Source organism: Electrona antarctica, assembly GCF_951216825.1.
Source record: "Electrona antarctica genome assembly, contig: scaffold_163, whole genome shotgun sequence".
NCBI lineage: Eukaryota > Metazoa > Chordata > Actinopteri > Myctophiformes > Myctophidae > Electrona > Electrona antarctica.
The window spans coordinates 136,382-154,526 of NW_027638387.1; the positions used below are offsets into that span (position 1 = coordinate 136,382).

The 18,145-nt window shown below is 43.8% G+C and overlaps 1 protein-coding gene across 1 annotated transcript in view; it reads left to right on the forward strand.

Annotated features, from left to right (window-relative positions):
- abhd18 (abhydrolase domain containing 18) overlaps window positions 1-18,145 on the forward strand; it is a 73,234-nt gene that overhangs the window by 5,303 nt on the left and 49,786 nt on the right. The window contains exons 3-4 of the mRNA XM_079530999.1: window positions 6,074-6,158; window positions 10,714-10,814. Coding sequence (XP_079387125.1) covers window positions 6,074-6,158; window positions 10,714-10,814 — 186 coding nt within the window. The remainder of the gene's footprint in view (window positions 1-6,073; window positions 6,159-10,713; window positions 10,815-18,145) is intronic.

Sequence of the window (18,145 nt, forward strand, 5' to 3'; positions counted from 1 at the left end):
TCACACACACACACACACACACACACACACACACACACACACACACACACACACACAGGGATGGGGCAGACCGGAGGACCTGAAGAGGTCAGAGGTCACACACACACAGGGATGGGGCAGACCGGAGGACCTGAAGAGGTCAGAGGTCACACACACACACACACACACACACACACACAGGGATGGGGCAGACCGGAGGACCTGAAGAGGTCAGAGGTCACACACACACACACACAGGGATGGGGCAGACCGGAGGACCTGAAGAGGTCAGAGGTCACACACACACACACACAGGGATGGGGCAGACCGGAGGACCTGAAGAGGTCAGAGGTCACACACACACACAGGGATGGGGCAGACCGGAGGACCTGAAGAGGTCAGAGGTCACACACACACACACACACACAGGGATGGGGCAGACCGGAGGACCTGAAGAGGTCAGAGGTCACATTGGATGGAAACAAACGTTTTTCTCATGCCAATAAAGCTCCTTTTTAATTGAATCACATGCAGACGTGTCGCCATGTGCCGACGTGCAACGGGACACATCAGACCGCTAGACCAACGACAAAACGCTCCCGTTGCGTCTCCAGTCATTGGTGTGGTTTAGACCCAATCATTGGTGTGGTTTAGACCCAATCATTGGTGTGGTTTAGACCCAATCATTGGTGTGGTTTAGACCCAATCATTGGTGTGGTTTAGACCCAATCCTGACAGTGTTCTGAAAAACCCCATGTTTCTATGTCAGTGGTTCTCACAGGGTTAAACCCCATGTTTCTACATCAGTGGTTCTCACAGGGTTAAAACCTCATTTTTCTATATCAGTGGTTCTCACAGGGTTAAAACCTCATGTTTCTATGTCAGTGGTGCAAATTAACCGTTACCGACATCCCTAGTGTGTATGTTGTTCCAGGGACCTCCACCCCAGAAGCAAAGATTTTAGTTAAAAACGTTCACCCTGAAAGAATATTAGGATTTGCGCCACATTTTAGATACAAGCTTGTAGCAATGAGCTTGTACATCTGCTATTTTTCAATAGCTGAAGTATAACATCATCCCTAAAGCACCAAAAGGGGTTCCCGTCCTGAATGGGGTTAAGAGGAATGAATATAAAGATTTGTCTGGAAAATATATATATTTTTAAACCTAGCATCGCGATTCAAATCGTACCCTAATGGTTTTATTATAGGGCAGTGCTTCTCAACCAGTGGTCCCTGAGGGGGTTCCAGGTGGTCCCCATGTGGTCCGGGGACCACCAGTGGTCCCTGAGGGGGTTCCAGTTGGTCCCCATGTGGTCCGGGGACCACCAGTGGTCCCTGAGTGGGTTACAGTTGGTCCCCATGTGGTCCGGGGACCACCAGTGGTCCCTGAGGGGGTTACAGTTGGTCCCCATGTGGTCCGGGGACCACCAGTGGTCCCTGAGGGGGTTCCAGGTGGTTCCCATGTGGTCCGGGGACCACCAGTGGTCCCTGAGGGGGTTCCAGTTGGTCCCCATGTGGTCCGGGGACCACCAGTGGTCCCTGAGGGGGTTCCAGGTGGTCCCCATGTGGTCCGGGGACCACCAGTGGTCCCTGAGGGGGTTCCAGGTGGTCCCCATGCAGCTAAATGATGGACAGTTGGTAACCAAATGGACCCTTTTATTAGATCTGTAACTCTTGAGAGCATAACAATTAGAGAATGTAGAAGAATATTGTTATTTTGATCGTTTGCCAAAAAGCATGGAATTGTAGGCCGAATCCTAACCAACGACAACAAAACATTCTTTAGTTTTGGGTCCGAGAGGCTAAATGTCATCAGATGGTGGTCCGTGGCTCAGATGGGTCTGAGAGGCTAAATGTCATCAGATGGTGGTCCGTGGCTCAGATGGGTCTGAGAGGCTAAATGTCATCAAAATTGGTCCGTGGCTCAGATGGGTCTGAGAGGCTAAATGTCATCAGATGGTGGTCCGTGGCTCAAATGGGTCTGAGAGGCTAAATGTCATCAGATGGTGGTCCGTGGCTCAGATGGGTCTGAGAGGCTAAATGTCATCAAAATTGGTCCGTGGCTCAGATGGGTCTGAGAGGCTAAATGTCATCAGATGGTGGTCCGTGGCTCAAATGGGTCTGAGAGGCTAAATGTCATCAGATGGTGGTCCGTGGCTCAGATGGGTCTGAGAGGCTAAATGTCATCAAATGGTGGTCCGTGGCTCAGATGGGTCTGAGAGGCTAAATGTCATCAAATGGTGGTCCGTGGCTCAGATGGGTCTGAAAGGCTAAATGTCATCAAATGGTGGTCCGTGGCTCAGATGGGTCTGAGAGGCTAAATGTCATCAAATGGTGTCTCCAGTCATTGGTGTGGTTTAGACCCAATCATTGGTGTGGTTTAGACCCAATCATTGGTGTGGTTTAGACCCAATCATTGGTGTGGTTTAGACCCAATCATTGGTGTGGTTTAGACCCAATCATTGGTGTGGTTTAGACCCAATCCTGACAGTGTTCTGAAAAACCCCATGTTTCTATGTCAGTGGTTCTCACAGGGTTAAACCCCATGTTTCTACATCAGTGGTTCTCACAGGGTTAAAACCTCATTTTTCTATATCAGTGGTTCTCACAGGGTTAAAACCTCATGTTTCTATGTCAGTGGTGCAAATTAACCGTTACCGACATCCCTAGTGTGTATGTTGTTCCAGGGACCTCCACCCCAGAAGCAAAGATTTTAGTTAAAAACGTTCACCCTGAAAGAATATTAGGATTTGCGCCACATTTTAGATACAAGCTTGTAGCAATGAGCTTGTACATCTGCTATTTTTCAATAGCTGAAGTATAACATCATCCCTAAAGCACCAAAAGGGGTTCCCGTCCTGAATGGGGTTAAGAGGAATGAATATAAAGATTTGTCTGGAAAATATATATATTTTTAAACCTAGCATCGCGATTCAAATCGTACCCTAATGGTTTTATTATAGGGCAGTGCTTCTCAACCAGTGGTCCCTGAGGGGGTTCCAGGTGGTCCCCATGTGGTCCGGGGACCACCAGTGGTCCCTGAGGGGGTTCCAGTTGGTCCCCATGTGGTCCGGGGACCACCAGTGGTCCCTGAGTGGGTTACAGTTGGTCCCCATGTGGTCCGGGGACCACCAGTGGTCCCTGAGGGGGTTACAGTTGGTCCCCATGTGGTCCGGGGACCACCAGTGGTCCCTGAGGGGGTTCCAGGTGGTTCCCATGTGGTCCGGGGACCACCAGTGGTCCCTGAGGGGGTTCCAGTTGGTCCCCATGTGGTCCGGGGACCACCAGTGGTCCCTGAGGGGGTTCCAGGTGGTTCCCATGTGGTCCGGGGACCACCAGTGGTCCCTGAGGGGGTTCCAGGTGGTCCCCATGTGGTCCGGGGACCACCAGTGGTCCCTGAGGGGGTTCCAGGTGGTCCCCATGCAGCTAAATGATGGACAGTTGGTAACCAAATGGACCCTTTTATTAGATCTGTAACTCTTGAGAGCATAACAATTAGAGAATGTAGAAGAATATTGTTATTTTGATCGTTTGCCAAAAAGCATGGAATTGTAGGCCGAATCCTAACCAACGACAACAAAACATTCTTTAGTTTTGGGTCCGAGAGGCTAAATGTCATCAGATGGTGGTCCGTGGCTCAGATGGGTCTGAGAGGCTAAATGTCATCAGATGGTGGTCCGTGGCTCAGATGGGTCTGAGAGGCTAAATGTCATCAAAATTGGTCCGTGGCTCAGATGGGTCTGAGAGGCTAAATGTCATCAGATGGTGGTCCGTGGCTCAAATGGGTCTGAGAGGCTAAATGTCATCAGATGGTGGTCCGTGGCTCAGATGGGTCTGAGAGGCTAAATGTCATCAAAATTGGTCCGTGGCTCAGATGGGTCTGAGAGGCTAAATGTCATCAGATGGTGGTCCGTGGCTCAAATGGGTCTGAGAGGCTAAATGTCATCAGATGGTGGTCCGTGGCTCAGATGGGTCTGAGAGGCTAAATGTCATCAAATGGTGGTCCGTGGCTCAGATGGGTCTGAGAGGCTAAATGTCATCAAATGGTGGTCCGTGGCTCAGATGGGTCTGAAAGGCTAAATGTCATCAAATGGTGGTCCGTGGCTCAGATGGGTCTGAGAGGCTAAATATCATCAGACGGTGGTCCGTGGCTCAGATGGGTCTGAGAGGCAGAGAAACGGTCATAACTCAAATCTTGACGGATTTACAAACGGGTTGGTTTATTACAAACGTTGTCAACGTGGCTATGATTCAGGACGCTTATATGCTTAATTTATTTTTTATATGAACGTCGTATAAAAGCATATAAGTATGCGGACGTCTCTGACGTTTATAACAAACCAAACCGTTTGAAAATCGGTTGAAAATTGAGCAAGTTATGGTCATTTAAGAGTACATGCCCCATAGACACAATGTTATGTGGCCCGAGGTAAGATGGCCGCCACGTAACGACGTCGCTCTCCATTGGCCAACAGCGCGGGTGAGCTATCTAGAGTTTATATATATCTATGGCTCAAATTGGTCTGAGAGGCTAAATGTCATCAAACGGTGGTCCGTGGCTCAAATGGGTCTGAGAGGCTAAATGTCATCAAACGGTGGTCCGTGGCTCAGATGGTTCTGAGAGGCTAAATGTCATCAAACGGTGGTCCGTGGCTCAAATGGGTCTGAGAGGCTAAATGTCATCAGATGGTGGTCCGTGGCTCAGATGGGTCTGAGAGGCTAAATGTCATCAGATGGTGGTCTGTGGCTCAGATGGGTCTGAGAGGCTAAATGTCATCAGATGGTGGTCCGTGGCTCAGATGGGTCTGAGAGGCTAAATGTCATCAGATGGTGGTCCGTGGCTCAGATGGGTCTGAGAGGCTAAATGTCATCAGATGGTGGTCCGTGGCTCAGATGGGTCTGAGAGGCTAAATGTCATCAGATGGTGGTCCGTGGCTCAGATGGGTCTGAGAGGCTAAATGTCATCAGATGGTGGTCCGTGGCTCAGATGGGTCTGAGAGGCTAAATGTCATCAGATGGTGGTCCGTGGCTCAGATGGGTCTGAGAGGCTAAATGTCATCAGATGGTGGTCCGTGGCTCAAATGGGTCTGAGAGGCTAAATGTCATCAGATGGTGGTCCGTGGCTCAGATGGGTCTGAGAGGCTAAATGTCATCAGATGGTGGTCCGTGACTCAGATGGGTCTGAGAGGCTAAATGTCATCAGATGGTGGTCCGTGGCTCAGATGGGTCTGAGAGGCTAAATGTCATCAGACGGTGGTCCGTGGCTCAGATGGGTCTGAGAGGCTAAATGTCATCAGACGGTGGTCCGTGGCTCAGATGGGTCTGAGAGGCTAAATGTCATCAGACGGTGGTCCGTGGCTCAGATGGGTCTGAGAGGCTAAATGTCATCAGATGGTGGTCCGTGGCTCAGATGGGTCTGAGAGGCTAAATGTCATCAGATGGTGGTCCGTGGCTCAAATGGGTCTGAGAGGCTAAATGTCATCAGATGGTGGTCCGTGGCTCAAATGGGTCTGAGAGGCTAAATGTCATCAGATGGTGGTCCGTGGCTCAGATGGGTCTGAGAGGCTAAATGTCATCAGATGGTGGTCCGTGGCTCAGATGGGTCTGAGAGGCTAAATGTCATCAGATGGTGGTCCGTGGTTCAAATGGGTCTGAGAGGCTAAATGTCATCAGATGGTGGTCCGTGGCTCAGATGGGTCTGAGAGGCTAAATGTCATCAGATGGTGGTCCGTGGCTCAGATGGGTCTGAGAGGCTAAATGTCATCAGATGGTGGTCCGTGGCTCAGATGGGTCTGAGAGGCTAAATGTCATCAAACGGTGGTCCGTGGCTCAGATGGGTCTGAGAGGCTAAATGTCATCAAACGGTGGTCCGTGGCTCAGATGGGTCTGAGAGGCTAAATGTCATCAAACACCCAATAAACAATGGGCCTTAAAATGAAAACCATAGGGTGTTCTCACACTTCACCTACGACAACATGATGACTTGATCTTCATGTCTGTCTGTCTGTCTGTCTGTCTGTCTGTCTGTCTGTCTGTCTGTCTGTCTGTCTGTCTGTCTGTCTGTCTGTCTGTCTGTCTGTGTGATTTTGCAGAATCTTTGAGTTCCGTAAGATCATTGGAGACAGAGAGAGGTGTAAAGGGCTGGTCCCCAACGACTACCCTGTTTTCATCAACAAGGTACCTGTCTGTCTGTCTGTCTGTCTGTCTGTCTGTCTGTCTGTAGAAGAACAGTTAACTTAGATAGCATGTTGTATTGTATGTAGACAATGGCACTATAGAGTATATATATAAATATATTCATAGTTTCATTATATAGATACAGTATATTACACTCAATGTTATGTTCTTAGCAGGACGTATGATTCATGTTGACTATTTTTATGTATGTGATGTATCGCCATGTTGTTCTTGCTTACTGTAAATAAAAGTAAAAATAAATAGTCATCATGAATAATACGTCATGCAGAACATAACATTAAAATTAGCTTACTGTAAATCGAGTGTCTGATAAAGGCCTAAATTGTAAACAGTCGTACTGTAATTATGTATTTAAAGTGTTATTGTGTTATTCATGTTCCAGACAGGGGAGCAGTCGGACTGTAATTATGTATTTACAGTGTTATTGTGTTATTCATGTTCCAGACAGGGGAGCAGTCGGACTGTAATTATGTATTTACAGTGTTATTGTGTTATTCATGTTCCAGACAGGGGAGCAGTCGGACTGTAATTATGTATTTACAGTGTTATTGTGTTATTCATGTTCCAGACAGGGGAGCAGTCGGACTGTAATTATGTATTTACAGTGTTATTGTGTTATTCATGTTCCAGACAGGGGAGCAGTCAGACTGTAATTATGTATTTACAGTGTTATTGTGTTATTCATGTTCCAGACAGGGGAGCAGTCGGACTGTAATTATGTATTTACAGTGTTATTGTGTTATTCATGTTCCAGACAGGGGAGCAGTCGGACTGTAATTATGTATTTACAGTGTTATTGTGTTATTCATGTTCCAGACAGGGGAGCAGTCGGACTGTAATTATGTATTTACAGTGTTATTGTGTTATTCATGTTCCAGACAGGGGAGCAGTCGGACTGTAATTATGTATTTACAGTGTTATTGTGTTATTCATGTTCCAGACAGGGGAGCAGTCGGACTGTAATTATGTATTCACAGTGTTATTGTGTTATTCATGTTCCAGACAGGGGAGCAGTCGGACTGTAATTATGTATTTACAGTGTTATTGTGTTATTCATGTTCCAGACAGGGGAGCAGTCGGACTGTAATTATGTATTTACAGTGTTATTGTGTTATTCATGTTCCAGACAGGGGAGCAGTCGGACTGTAATTATGTATTTACAGTGTTATTGTGTTATTCATGTTCCAGACAGGGGAGCAGTCGGACTGTAATTATGTATTTACAGTGTTATTGTGTTATTCATGTTCCAGACAGGGGAGCAGTCGGACTGTAATTATGTATTTACAGTGTTATTGTGTTATTCATGTTCCAGACAGGGGAGCAGTCGGACTGTAATTATGTATTTACAGTGTTATTGTGTTATTCATGTTCCAGACAGGGGAGCAGTCGGACTGTAATTATGTATTTACAGTGTTATTGTGTTATTCATGTTCCAGACAGGGGAGCAGTCGGACTGTAATTATGTATTTACAGTGTTATTGTGTTATTCATGTTCCAGACAGGGGAGCAGTCGGACTGTAATTATGTATTTACAGTGTTATTGTGTTATTCATGTTCCAGACAGAGGAGCAGTCGGACTGTAATTATGTATTTACAGTGTTATTGTGTTATTCATGTTCCAGACGGGAGCAGTCGGACTGTAATTATGTATTTACAGTGTTATTGTGTTATTCATGTTCCAGACAGGGGAGCAGTCAGACTGTAATTATGTATTTACAGTGTTATTGTGTTATTCATGTTCCAGACAGGGGAGCAGTCGGACTGTAATTATGTATTTACAGTGTTATTGTGTTATTCATGTTCCAGACAGGGGAGCAGTCGGACTGTAATTATGTATTTACAGTGTTATTGTGTTATTCATGTTCCAGACAGAGGAGCAGTCGGACTGTAATTATGTATTTACAGTGTTATTGTGTTATTCATGTTCCAGACAGGGGAGCAGTCAGACTGTAATTATGTATTTACAGTGTTATTGTGTTATTCATGTTCCAGACAGGGGAGCAGTCAGACTGTAATTATGTATTTACAGTGTTATTGTGTTATTCATGTTCCAGACAGGGGAGCAGTCGGACTGTAATTATGTATTTACAGTGTTATTGTGTTATTCATGTTCCAGACAGGGGAGCAGTCAGACTGTAATTATGTATTTACAGTGTTATTGTGTTATTCATGTTCCAGACAGGGGAGCAGTCGGACTGTAATTATGTATTTACAGTGTTATTGTGTTATTCATGTTCCAGACAGGGGAGCAGTCGGACTGTAATTATGTATTTACAGTGTTATTGTGTTATTCATGTTCCAGACAGGGGAGCAGTCAGACTGTAATTATGTATTTACAGTGTTATTGTGTTATTCATGTTCCAGACAGGGGAGCAGTCAGACTGTAATTATGTATTTACAGTGTTATTGTGTTATTCATGTTCCAGACAGGGGAGCAGTCGGACTGTAATTATGTATTTACAGTGTTATTGTGTTATTCATGTTCCAGACAGGGGAGCAGTCGGACTGTAATTATGTATTTACAGTGTTATTGTGTTATTCATGTTCCAGACAGGGGAGCAGTCGGACTGTAATTATGTATTTACAGTGTTATTGTGTTATTCATGTTCCAGACAGGGGAGCAGTCAGACTGTAATTATGTATTTACAGTGTTATTGTGTTATTCATGTTCCAGACAGGGGAGCAGTCGGACTGTAATTATGTATTTACAGTGTTATTGTGTTATTCATGTTCCAGACAGAGGAGCAGTCGGACTGTAATTATGTATTTACAGTGTTATTGTGTTATTCATGTTCCAGACAGAGGAGCAGTCGGACTGTAATTATGTATTTACAGTGTTATTGTGTTATTCATGTTCCAGACAGGGGAGCAGTCGGACTGTAATTATGTATTTACAGTGTTATTGTGTTATTCATGTTCCAGACAGGGGAGCAGTCAGACTGTAATTATGTATTTACAGTGTTATTGTGTTATTCATGTTCCAGACAGGGGAGCAGTCAGACTGTAATTATGTATTTACAGTGTTATTGTGTTATTCATGTTCCAGACAGGGGAGCAGTCGGACTGTAATTATGTATTTACAGTGTTATTGTGTTATTCATGTTCCAGACAGGGGAGCAGTCAGACTGTAATTATGTATTTACAGTGTTATTGTGTTATTCATGTTCCAGACAGGGGAGCAGTCGGACTGTAATTATGTATTTACAGTGTTATTGTGTTATTCATGTTCCAGACAGGGGAGCAGTCGGACTGTAATTATGTATTTACAGTGTTATTGTGTTATTCATGTTCCAGACAGGGGAGCAGTCAGACTGTAATTATGTATTTACAGTGTTATTGTGTTATTCATGTTCCAGACAGAGGAGCAGTCGGACTGTAATTATGTATTTACAGTGTTATTGTGTTATTCATGTTCCAGACAGAGGAGCAGTCGGACTGTAATTATGTATTTACAGTGTTATTGTGTTATTCATGTTCCAGACAGGGGAGCAGTCGGACTGTAATTATGTATTTACAGTGTTATTGTGTTATTCATGTTCCAGACAGGGGAGCAGTCAGACTGTAATTATGTATTTACAGTGTTATTGTGTTATTCATGTTCCAGACAGGGGAGCAGTCAGACTGTAATTATGTATTTACAGTGTTATTGTGTTATTCATGTTCCAGACAGGGGAGCAGTCGGACTGTAATTATGTATTTACAGTGTTATTGTGTTATTCATGTTCCAGACAGGGGAGCAGTCAGACTGTAATTATGTATTTACAGTGTTATTGTGTTATTCATGTTCCAGACAGGGGAGCAGTCGGACTGTAATTATGTATTTACAGTGTTATTGTGTTATTCATGTTCCAGACAGGGGAGCAGTCGGACTGTAATTATGTATTTACAGTGTTATTGTGTTATTCATGTTCCAGACAGGGGAGCAGTCAGACTGTAATTATGTATTTACAGTGTTATTGTGTTATTCATGTTCCAGACAGGGGAGCAGTCAGACTGTAATTATGTATTTACAGTGTTATTGTGTTATTCATGTTCCAGACAGGGGAGCAGTCGGACTGTAATTATGTATTTACAGTGTTATTGTGTTATTCATGTTCCAGACAGGGGAGCAGTCGGACTGTAATTATGTATTTACAGTGTTATTGTGTTATTCATGTTCCAGACAGGGGAGCAGTCGGACTGTAATTATGTATTTACAGTGTTATTGTGTTATTCATGTTCCAGACAGGGGAGCAGTCAGACTGTAATTATGTATTTACAGTGTTATTGTGTTATTCATGTTCCAGACAGGGGAGCAGTCGGACTGTAATTATGTATTTACAGTGTTATTGTGTTATTCATGTTCCAGACAGAGGAGCAGTCGGACTGTAATTATGTATTTACAGTGTTATTGTGTTATTCATGTTCCAGACAGGGGAGCAGTCGGACTGTAATTATGTATTTACAGTGTTATTGTGTTATTCATGTTCCAGACAGAGGAGCAGTCGGACTGTAATTATGTATTTACAGTGTTATTGTGTTATTCATGTTCCAGACAGAGGAGCAGTCGGACTGTCGCATCCATGATGGATACTTCATCTCTCCTCTGGAAGAGCTGGTTCCTGGAATCCTCCCCCAGGAGTCTGTTAAGGCCAGGTAACCTGAATATACCCCTCAATATATATGTATACAGCAGTGGCAAATTTTCAGAAGAAAACGGCCAATGCCGTCATCACAAATTGATGATGTCAGCACATTTGGGCATGGCCGTTTTAAGCCCAATGAGTGATTTTTTGCAAAACTAATGCTTGGAATGGATTCAGCATCATGAAAACCCCTAGTTTGACACATCACATGCTAGATAAAGCACGATGAAACATTGAATATTTTGCCTTCTATAGGTTGTTAATGGTATGGTCACATATTATGCCAATTATGAAAATTGCTCAACATATGCAAGTTAGCATCCGGCAGTTTCTAAACATTTCTAACATAAAACGTTGGTGTACTCAACATGTCCGGGTTCACTTTTTGGCTACTAGGCTACTGTGTGGTTTTCCTAGGGAAACAGGAGATGCCTTTCAGGGGCCATGATGAGAGTGGAACATCTTTGAACCTACGGGGGAATTACCTGGAGCTTTTGTCCTTTTTAGCAGAATATGATCCAGATTTGCACTACCATCTGACCAGTGTTGTTTTCGTCGACTAAAACTAAGACGAAAAATGTTCGTCGACTACCTTTTTTCACTGGCAAAAACGACTGGAAAATAAATGAAAACTAAGCTACGATGACTAAAACTAAGACTAAATATACTGACAATTTCGTAGACAAATAAAAACTAGACTAAAATGTTAGGAAGGGACTAGTGGACAAGAGATCCAGTATAAGTCATTTTACACTTGGTTGCATGAGCTTGTAGATCAGCTATTTTCAGCAAGTGTAAAAACACTCATTACGACGGCATCAAAGTACCAAAGTACAAAGCACCAAAATACATTTTAGTCGACTAAATCAACTGTAGATTTAGTCGACTAAAATCTTATGACATTTAGTCGACTAAAACTAGACTAACACTAAGACATTCCAGGTGACTAAAATGTGACTAAAACTAAATGAAGTTTCAGTCCAAAGACTATGACTAAAACTAAAATAGAAATTTGCTGCCAAAAACAACACTACCATCTGACCACTTCCAGGGTCTTTATTGGAACCTCAAGTCAAATACAGACTTGAGGTTCCAATAAAGCTGTTGCTGATGTGATGAATGACAGAATTCAAGAAGAGTCATGTGTAGCTCTAATGCTGGTTGAAACGTCAGATGTGAGCAATGCTGTCCATTGTTCTTCGTTATGTAACAGACGGTGGCGTAAAAGAGAGGTTCATTACAATTTACAATTTAGGCATTTATCAGACGCTCTTAATCCAGAGCGACTTACATTAAGCAATAACAAAAAGCATGGCATACATCACAAAGTAGTTATCATGAAACATGCGTAAGTTAAGAACGTAACAGTGGAGTTTCTATGTAAACTATACATACTATACTATATTATATATTATACATGTGTACTATAAAGTGATATGACTACATAACAATGCAATTCTAGTGCTGTCTACGTAACATGCTATAAGTCTGTTTAAAATACTATCTAAGTCTACATAACGTGCTATATTTAAAATACTATCTAAGTCTACATAAAGTGCTATCCAAGGGGCTAGTGCTACGGGCCATGGTGGAGTCTGAAGAGGTGGGTTTTCAGACTACGGCGGAAGATTGGGAGTGAGGCTGCAGTTCTGATTGTGATGGGGAGTGCACTCCAAAGTTTTGGAGCCAGAAGGGAGAAGAGTTTATCTGTGCATGCATATTCATTAAATATGTGGATGTGTCGGGGGGGCGAAACCCTGGCTCTTAACTTCTTGGAGGAATTTGCATGCACAGATAAACTTGTAGCACAGTGTTACGACGGTGCAATCAGAACTGCAGCATCACTCCCGATCTTCCGCCGTAGTCTGAAGACCCACCTTTTCAGACTCCATCATGGCCCATAGCACTTACCCTACCCCCCTTAGACAGCACTTCTTAGACTTAGATAGCATTTGAAACAGACTTATAGCATGTCATGTAGACAGCACAATAAGTGCATTGTATGTAGTCATAGCACTTCATAGTATATATGTACAGCATAGTATAGCATATATGTATAGTTTATATGTATAGTGTCATTATATAGATATGTTCTAGTTATAGTTTATATGTATAGTGTCATTATATAGATATGTTCTAGTTATAGTTTATATGTATAGTGTCATTATATAGAAATGTTCTAGTTATAGTTTATATGTATAGTGTCATTATATATAGATATGTTCTAGTTATAGTTTATATGTATAGTGTCATTATATAGATATGTTCTAGTTATAGTTTATATGTATAGTGTCATTATATAGATATGTTCTAGTTATAGTTTGTATGTATAGTGTCATTATATAGATATGTTCTAGTTACGTTCTTAGCTTATGCATGTTTCGCGATAAATACATTTTACATATGTGATGTATTCCCATGCTTTTTGTTCTTGCTTAATGTAAGTCGCTCTGGATTAAGAGCGTCTGATAAATGCCTACATTGTAAATTGTGGTGCACCCGTTATGGCCTCAGGACTAAACGGTGTCCAAGCCCGTTATGGCCTCAGGACTAAACCGTGTCCAAGCCCGTTATGGCCTCAGGACTAAACGGTGTCCAAGCCCGTTATGGCCTCAGGACTAAACGGTGTCCAAGCCCGTTATGGCCTCAGGACTAAACGGTGTCCAAGCCCGTTATGGCCTCAGGACTAAACGGTGTCCAAGCCCGTTATGGCCTCAGGACTAAACGGTGTCCAAGCCCGTTATGGCCTCAGGACTAAACGGTGTCCAAGCCCGTTATGGCCTCAGGACTAAACGGTGTCCAACACCCGTTATGGCCTCAGGACTAAACGGTGTCCAAGCCCGTTATGGCCTCAGGACTAAACGGTGTCCAAGCCCGTTATGGCCTCAGGACTAAACGGTGTCCAACACCCGTTATGGCCTCAGGACCAAACGGTGTCCAACACCCGTTATGGCCTCAGGACTAAACGGTGTCCAAGCCCGTTATGGCCTCAGGACTAAACGGTGTCCAACACCCGTTATGGCCTCAGGACTAAACGGTGTCCAAGCCCGTTATGGCCTCAGGACTAAACGGTGTCCAACACCCGTTATGGCCTCAGGACTAAACGGTGTCCAACACCCGTTATGGCCTCAGGACTAAACGGTGTCCAAGCCCGTTATGGCCTCAGGACTAAACGGTGTCCAACACCCGTTATGGCCTCAGGACTAAACGGTGTCCAACACCCGTTATGGCCTCAGGACTAAACGGTGAAGCCAAAGTGAAGGAAAAGGTCCCCAGTGTGCTTTTCATACACGGTTATACACACTTAGTCCTTAATTTAGTTTTATCTCGAGGTGTAAAAAAGAAATTCAAGAATGCAAAGATCTTCCTCTCACACCTGTCTGCCATGGCCGCGTTCTTTACTAAATCGCCCAAACGTACGCAACTGCTTGACCAGATGTGTCAAAGGCGACTGCAACGGGTTGCACCAACTGCTTGACCAGATGTGTCAAAGGCGACTGCCACGGGTTGCACCAACTGCTTGACCAGATGTGTCAAAGGCGACTGCCACGGGTTGCACCAACTGCTTGACCAGATGTGTCAAAGGCGACTGCCACGGGTTGCACCAACTGCTTGACCAGATGTGTCAAAGGCGACTGCCACGGGTTGCACCAACTGCTTGACCAGATGTGTCAAAGGCGACTGCCACGGGTTGCACCAACTGCTTGACCAGATGTGTCAAAGGCGACTGCCACGGGTTGCACCAACTGCTTGACCAGATGTGTCAAACTGCCACGGGTTGCACCAACTGCTTGACCAGATGAAAGGCGACTGCCACGGGTTGCACCAACTGCTTGACCAGATGTGTCAAAGCGACTGCCACAAGTTGCACCAACTGCTTGACCAGATGTGTCAAAGGCGACTGCCACGGGTTACACCAACTGCTTGACCAGATGTGTCAAAGGCGACTGCCATGGGTTGCACCAACTGCTTGACCAGATGTGTCAAAGCGACTGCCACGGGTTACACCAACTGCTTGACCAGATGTGTCAAAGGCGACTGCCACGGGTTGCACCAACTGCTTGACCAGATGTGTCAAAGGCGACTGCCACGGGTTGCACCAACTAGGTGGAATTTCACATCAAGATTAGTCTGTATTTGAACAGAAAGATGCTCTTAACACTTTGTGTACCAACGCAAAAGTGGGTGAAAATCACTTTCACCTAGAAAATCCATTCATTTTTTTTGAGTGGTGCAAACCACTCCAATAACCAGCTTTGTCTGTATGTACCTGTGTACCTGTGTACCTGTACGTGGCCCCACGTACATGTGAGCATGGTTGCTATGGTTAGTGTGTGACGTCACTGCACCACTCAGTTCACACGGGTGTGATTTTTGAAATTCAGCTGACTGTGGAGACACATGCTGGAACCTTTTACTTTGAAATGTTTTATAGTATCTGAGTTATTTAACTTTTTTTTCAAAGACGTCCACAGACGTCTTGGACACTGGATGTGTTAAGGACGTGTTCCAGTACATAGTTGACCACCATGAGGAATATGACGATGCTGCTACAGGTGGTGCTGATGGTCATATATCACACTTGAGCAGCTTTGAATTTTGCTTTTTTCTCTCAACCTTTTTCCCGAAATGTTTTCCCATGCAGACATTTGACATGCAGTTTTGTACGGAGGGTGGAGGAGTTTAGGGTGGAGGAGTTTAGGGTGGAGGAGTTTTGCATCGCATTGAGGAGCAGAGGCCACGTTTTGATCAACTCTATGACGAGACAGTGAACACCACCAGTGCAAGGTTATAATAGTTCACTAAAACTAACTAAAAAAACGAAAACTAGAATTAAAAAAACATTTTAGTTAACTGAAACTAAATAAAAACTAAAAATAAATAAATAATAAATTATAGAGAAAATACCCTTAGTTATAGTTTTAGTTTTTATAGTTTTAGTTTAAAAAACTAAATATAAACTAAAACTAAGCATTTCACCAAAATAAAAACTAAATAAAAACTAGCAAACCCACTCTAAAAACTAACTAAAACTAACTGAATTAGAAAAAAAATAGCCAAAACTAACAAACTAAACTATAATGAAAAAACCAAAACTATTATAACCTTGCACCAGTGTGCCAGCTGGGCGCAGAGCGGGCGGAGACCCACGTACATACTACAAGAAGGTGCACGATGGCATTATTGACTATATTCTAAATCAAATGCAAACTCGTTTTAAAGATCACGAAAAGCTTTCATTCAAAGATTAGCTCCACATTTTCACGATTTTTTTTTTTTGTAATAATTTTTTCGCTCATAGCGCGGCACTGTAGATTGTAGATCTGCTATTTTTTTTTAAACCGTGAAAACCAAAAGGGGTTCCCGTCCTGACTGGCGTAAAGAAACACAAACACACAGCAACGGGACATTCTATTGGACAGGGTCACAGCAACGGGACATTCTATTGGACAGGATCACAGCAACGGGACATTCTATTGGACAGGGTCACAGCAACGGGACATTCTATTGGACAGGGTCACAGCAACGGGACATTCTATTGGACAGGATCACAGCAACGAGACATTCTATTGGACAGGGTCACAGCAACGAGACATTCTATTGGACAGGGTCACAGCAACGGGACATTCTATTGGACAGGATCACAGCAACGGGACATTCTATTGGACAGGGTCACAGCAACGAGACATTCTATTGGACAGGGTCACAGCAACGATACATTCTATTGGACAGGGTCACAGCAACGAGACATTCTATTGGACAGGGTCACAGCAACGAGACATTCTATTGGACAGGGTCACAGCAACGAGACATTCTATTGGACAGGGTCACAGCAACGAGACATTCTATTGGACAGGGTCACAGCAACGGGACATTCTATTGGACAGGGTCACAGCAACGAGACATTCTATTGGACAGGGTCACAGCAACGAGACATTCTATTGGACAGGATCACAGCAACGATACATTCTATTGGACAGGATCACAGCAACGAGACATTCTATTGGACAGGGTCACAGCAACGAGACATTCTATTGGACAGGATCACAGCAACGAGACATTCTATTGGACAGGGTCACAGCAACGAGACATTCTATTGGACAGGATCACAGCAACGGGACATTCTATTGGACAGGGTCACAGCAACGGTACATTCTATTGGACAGGATCACAGCAACGAGACATTCTATTGGACAGGGTCACAGCAACGAGACATTCTATTGGACAGGATCACAGCAACGGGACATTCTATTGGACAGGGTCACAGCAACGGTACATTCTATTGGACAGGGTCACAGCAACGGTACATTCTATTGGACAGGGTCACAGCAACGATACATTCTATTGGACAGGGTCACAGCAACGATACATTCTATTGGACAGGATCACAGCAACGAGACATTCTATTGGACAGGGTCACAGCAACGGGACATTCTATTGGACAGGGTCACAGCAACGAGACATTCTATTGGACAGGGTCACAGCAACGGGACATTCTATTGGACAGGATCACAGCAACGAGACATTCTATTGGACAGGGACCACTGATATAGAAACGGGTATTTCAGAAAATTGTCAGAATTTAGAAGACATTTTTATAATTTGGACGCCTAAATGGGTTAATGTGACTTCATTGATTGACATCAAATATGGCCTGTCAGTTCAAACCCACAATGCAATACTTGTTTTTCACGAGTGTTGCGCACAAACGTCAGTAGATTACATAAGTTATACAAAACTAAACATGACAAATTCCATTTTCCCCTCCATTTCCCATAATTATGTAACGCCAGCACTGTTATTCCAAAGGTCCTTACATTTTAAACCATTTTAGTCCTGACGTCGAAATAAAAAAAAACGTCACTCTGAAAGAATATATATTCAAAGATTTGTGCCGCATTTTTACGATTTTTCAAAAATAGCAGACCTACAAGCTCGTAGTGCGCCACTCGGTGGCGCACTACGAGCTTGTAGATCTTTTTTCAATAGCTAAAGGATAACATAATGCTTAGTTAAAACACCAAAAGGGGTCCCCGCCCAGAATGGGTTAAACTACTTTCAGCAATGGGATAATGTTTTTGGGGTGGGATAGCTCTCAAGTCAAAAAAGTGCGGCCGGTCACCCCTGGTCTAAGGGATCCCCAGCTATGGGATGAGTGATATTTAGGAACCAAACGGACCCGTAGGGGGTCCTTGAAATGAAATCCATTACAATGTACTTTTTTCTTTTTTTTTTTTATGTTTTTTTTGTGGCTTTCGCATTTATTTTATATATTTTATGGAGGGACAGACAGTAGGCTGACAGGAAATGGGGAGAGAGATGGGGGGGGGAAGACATGCA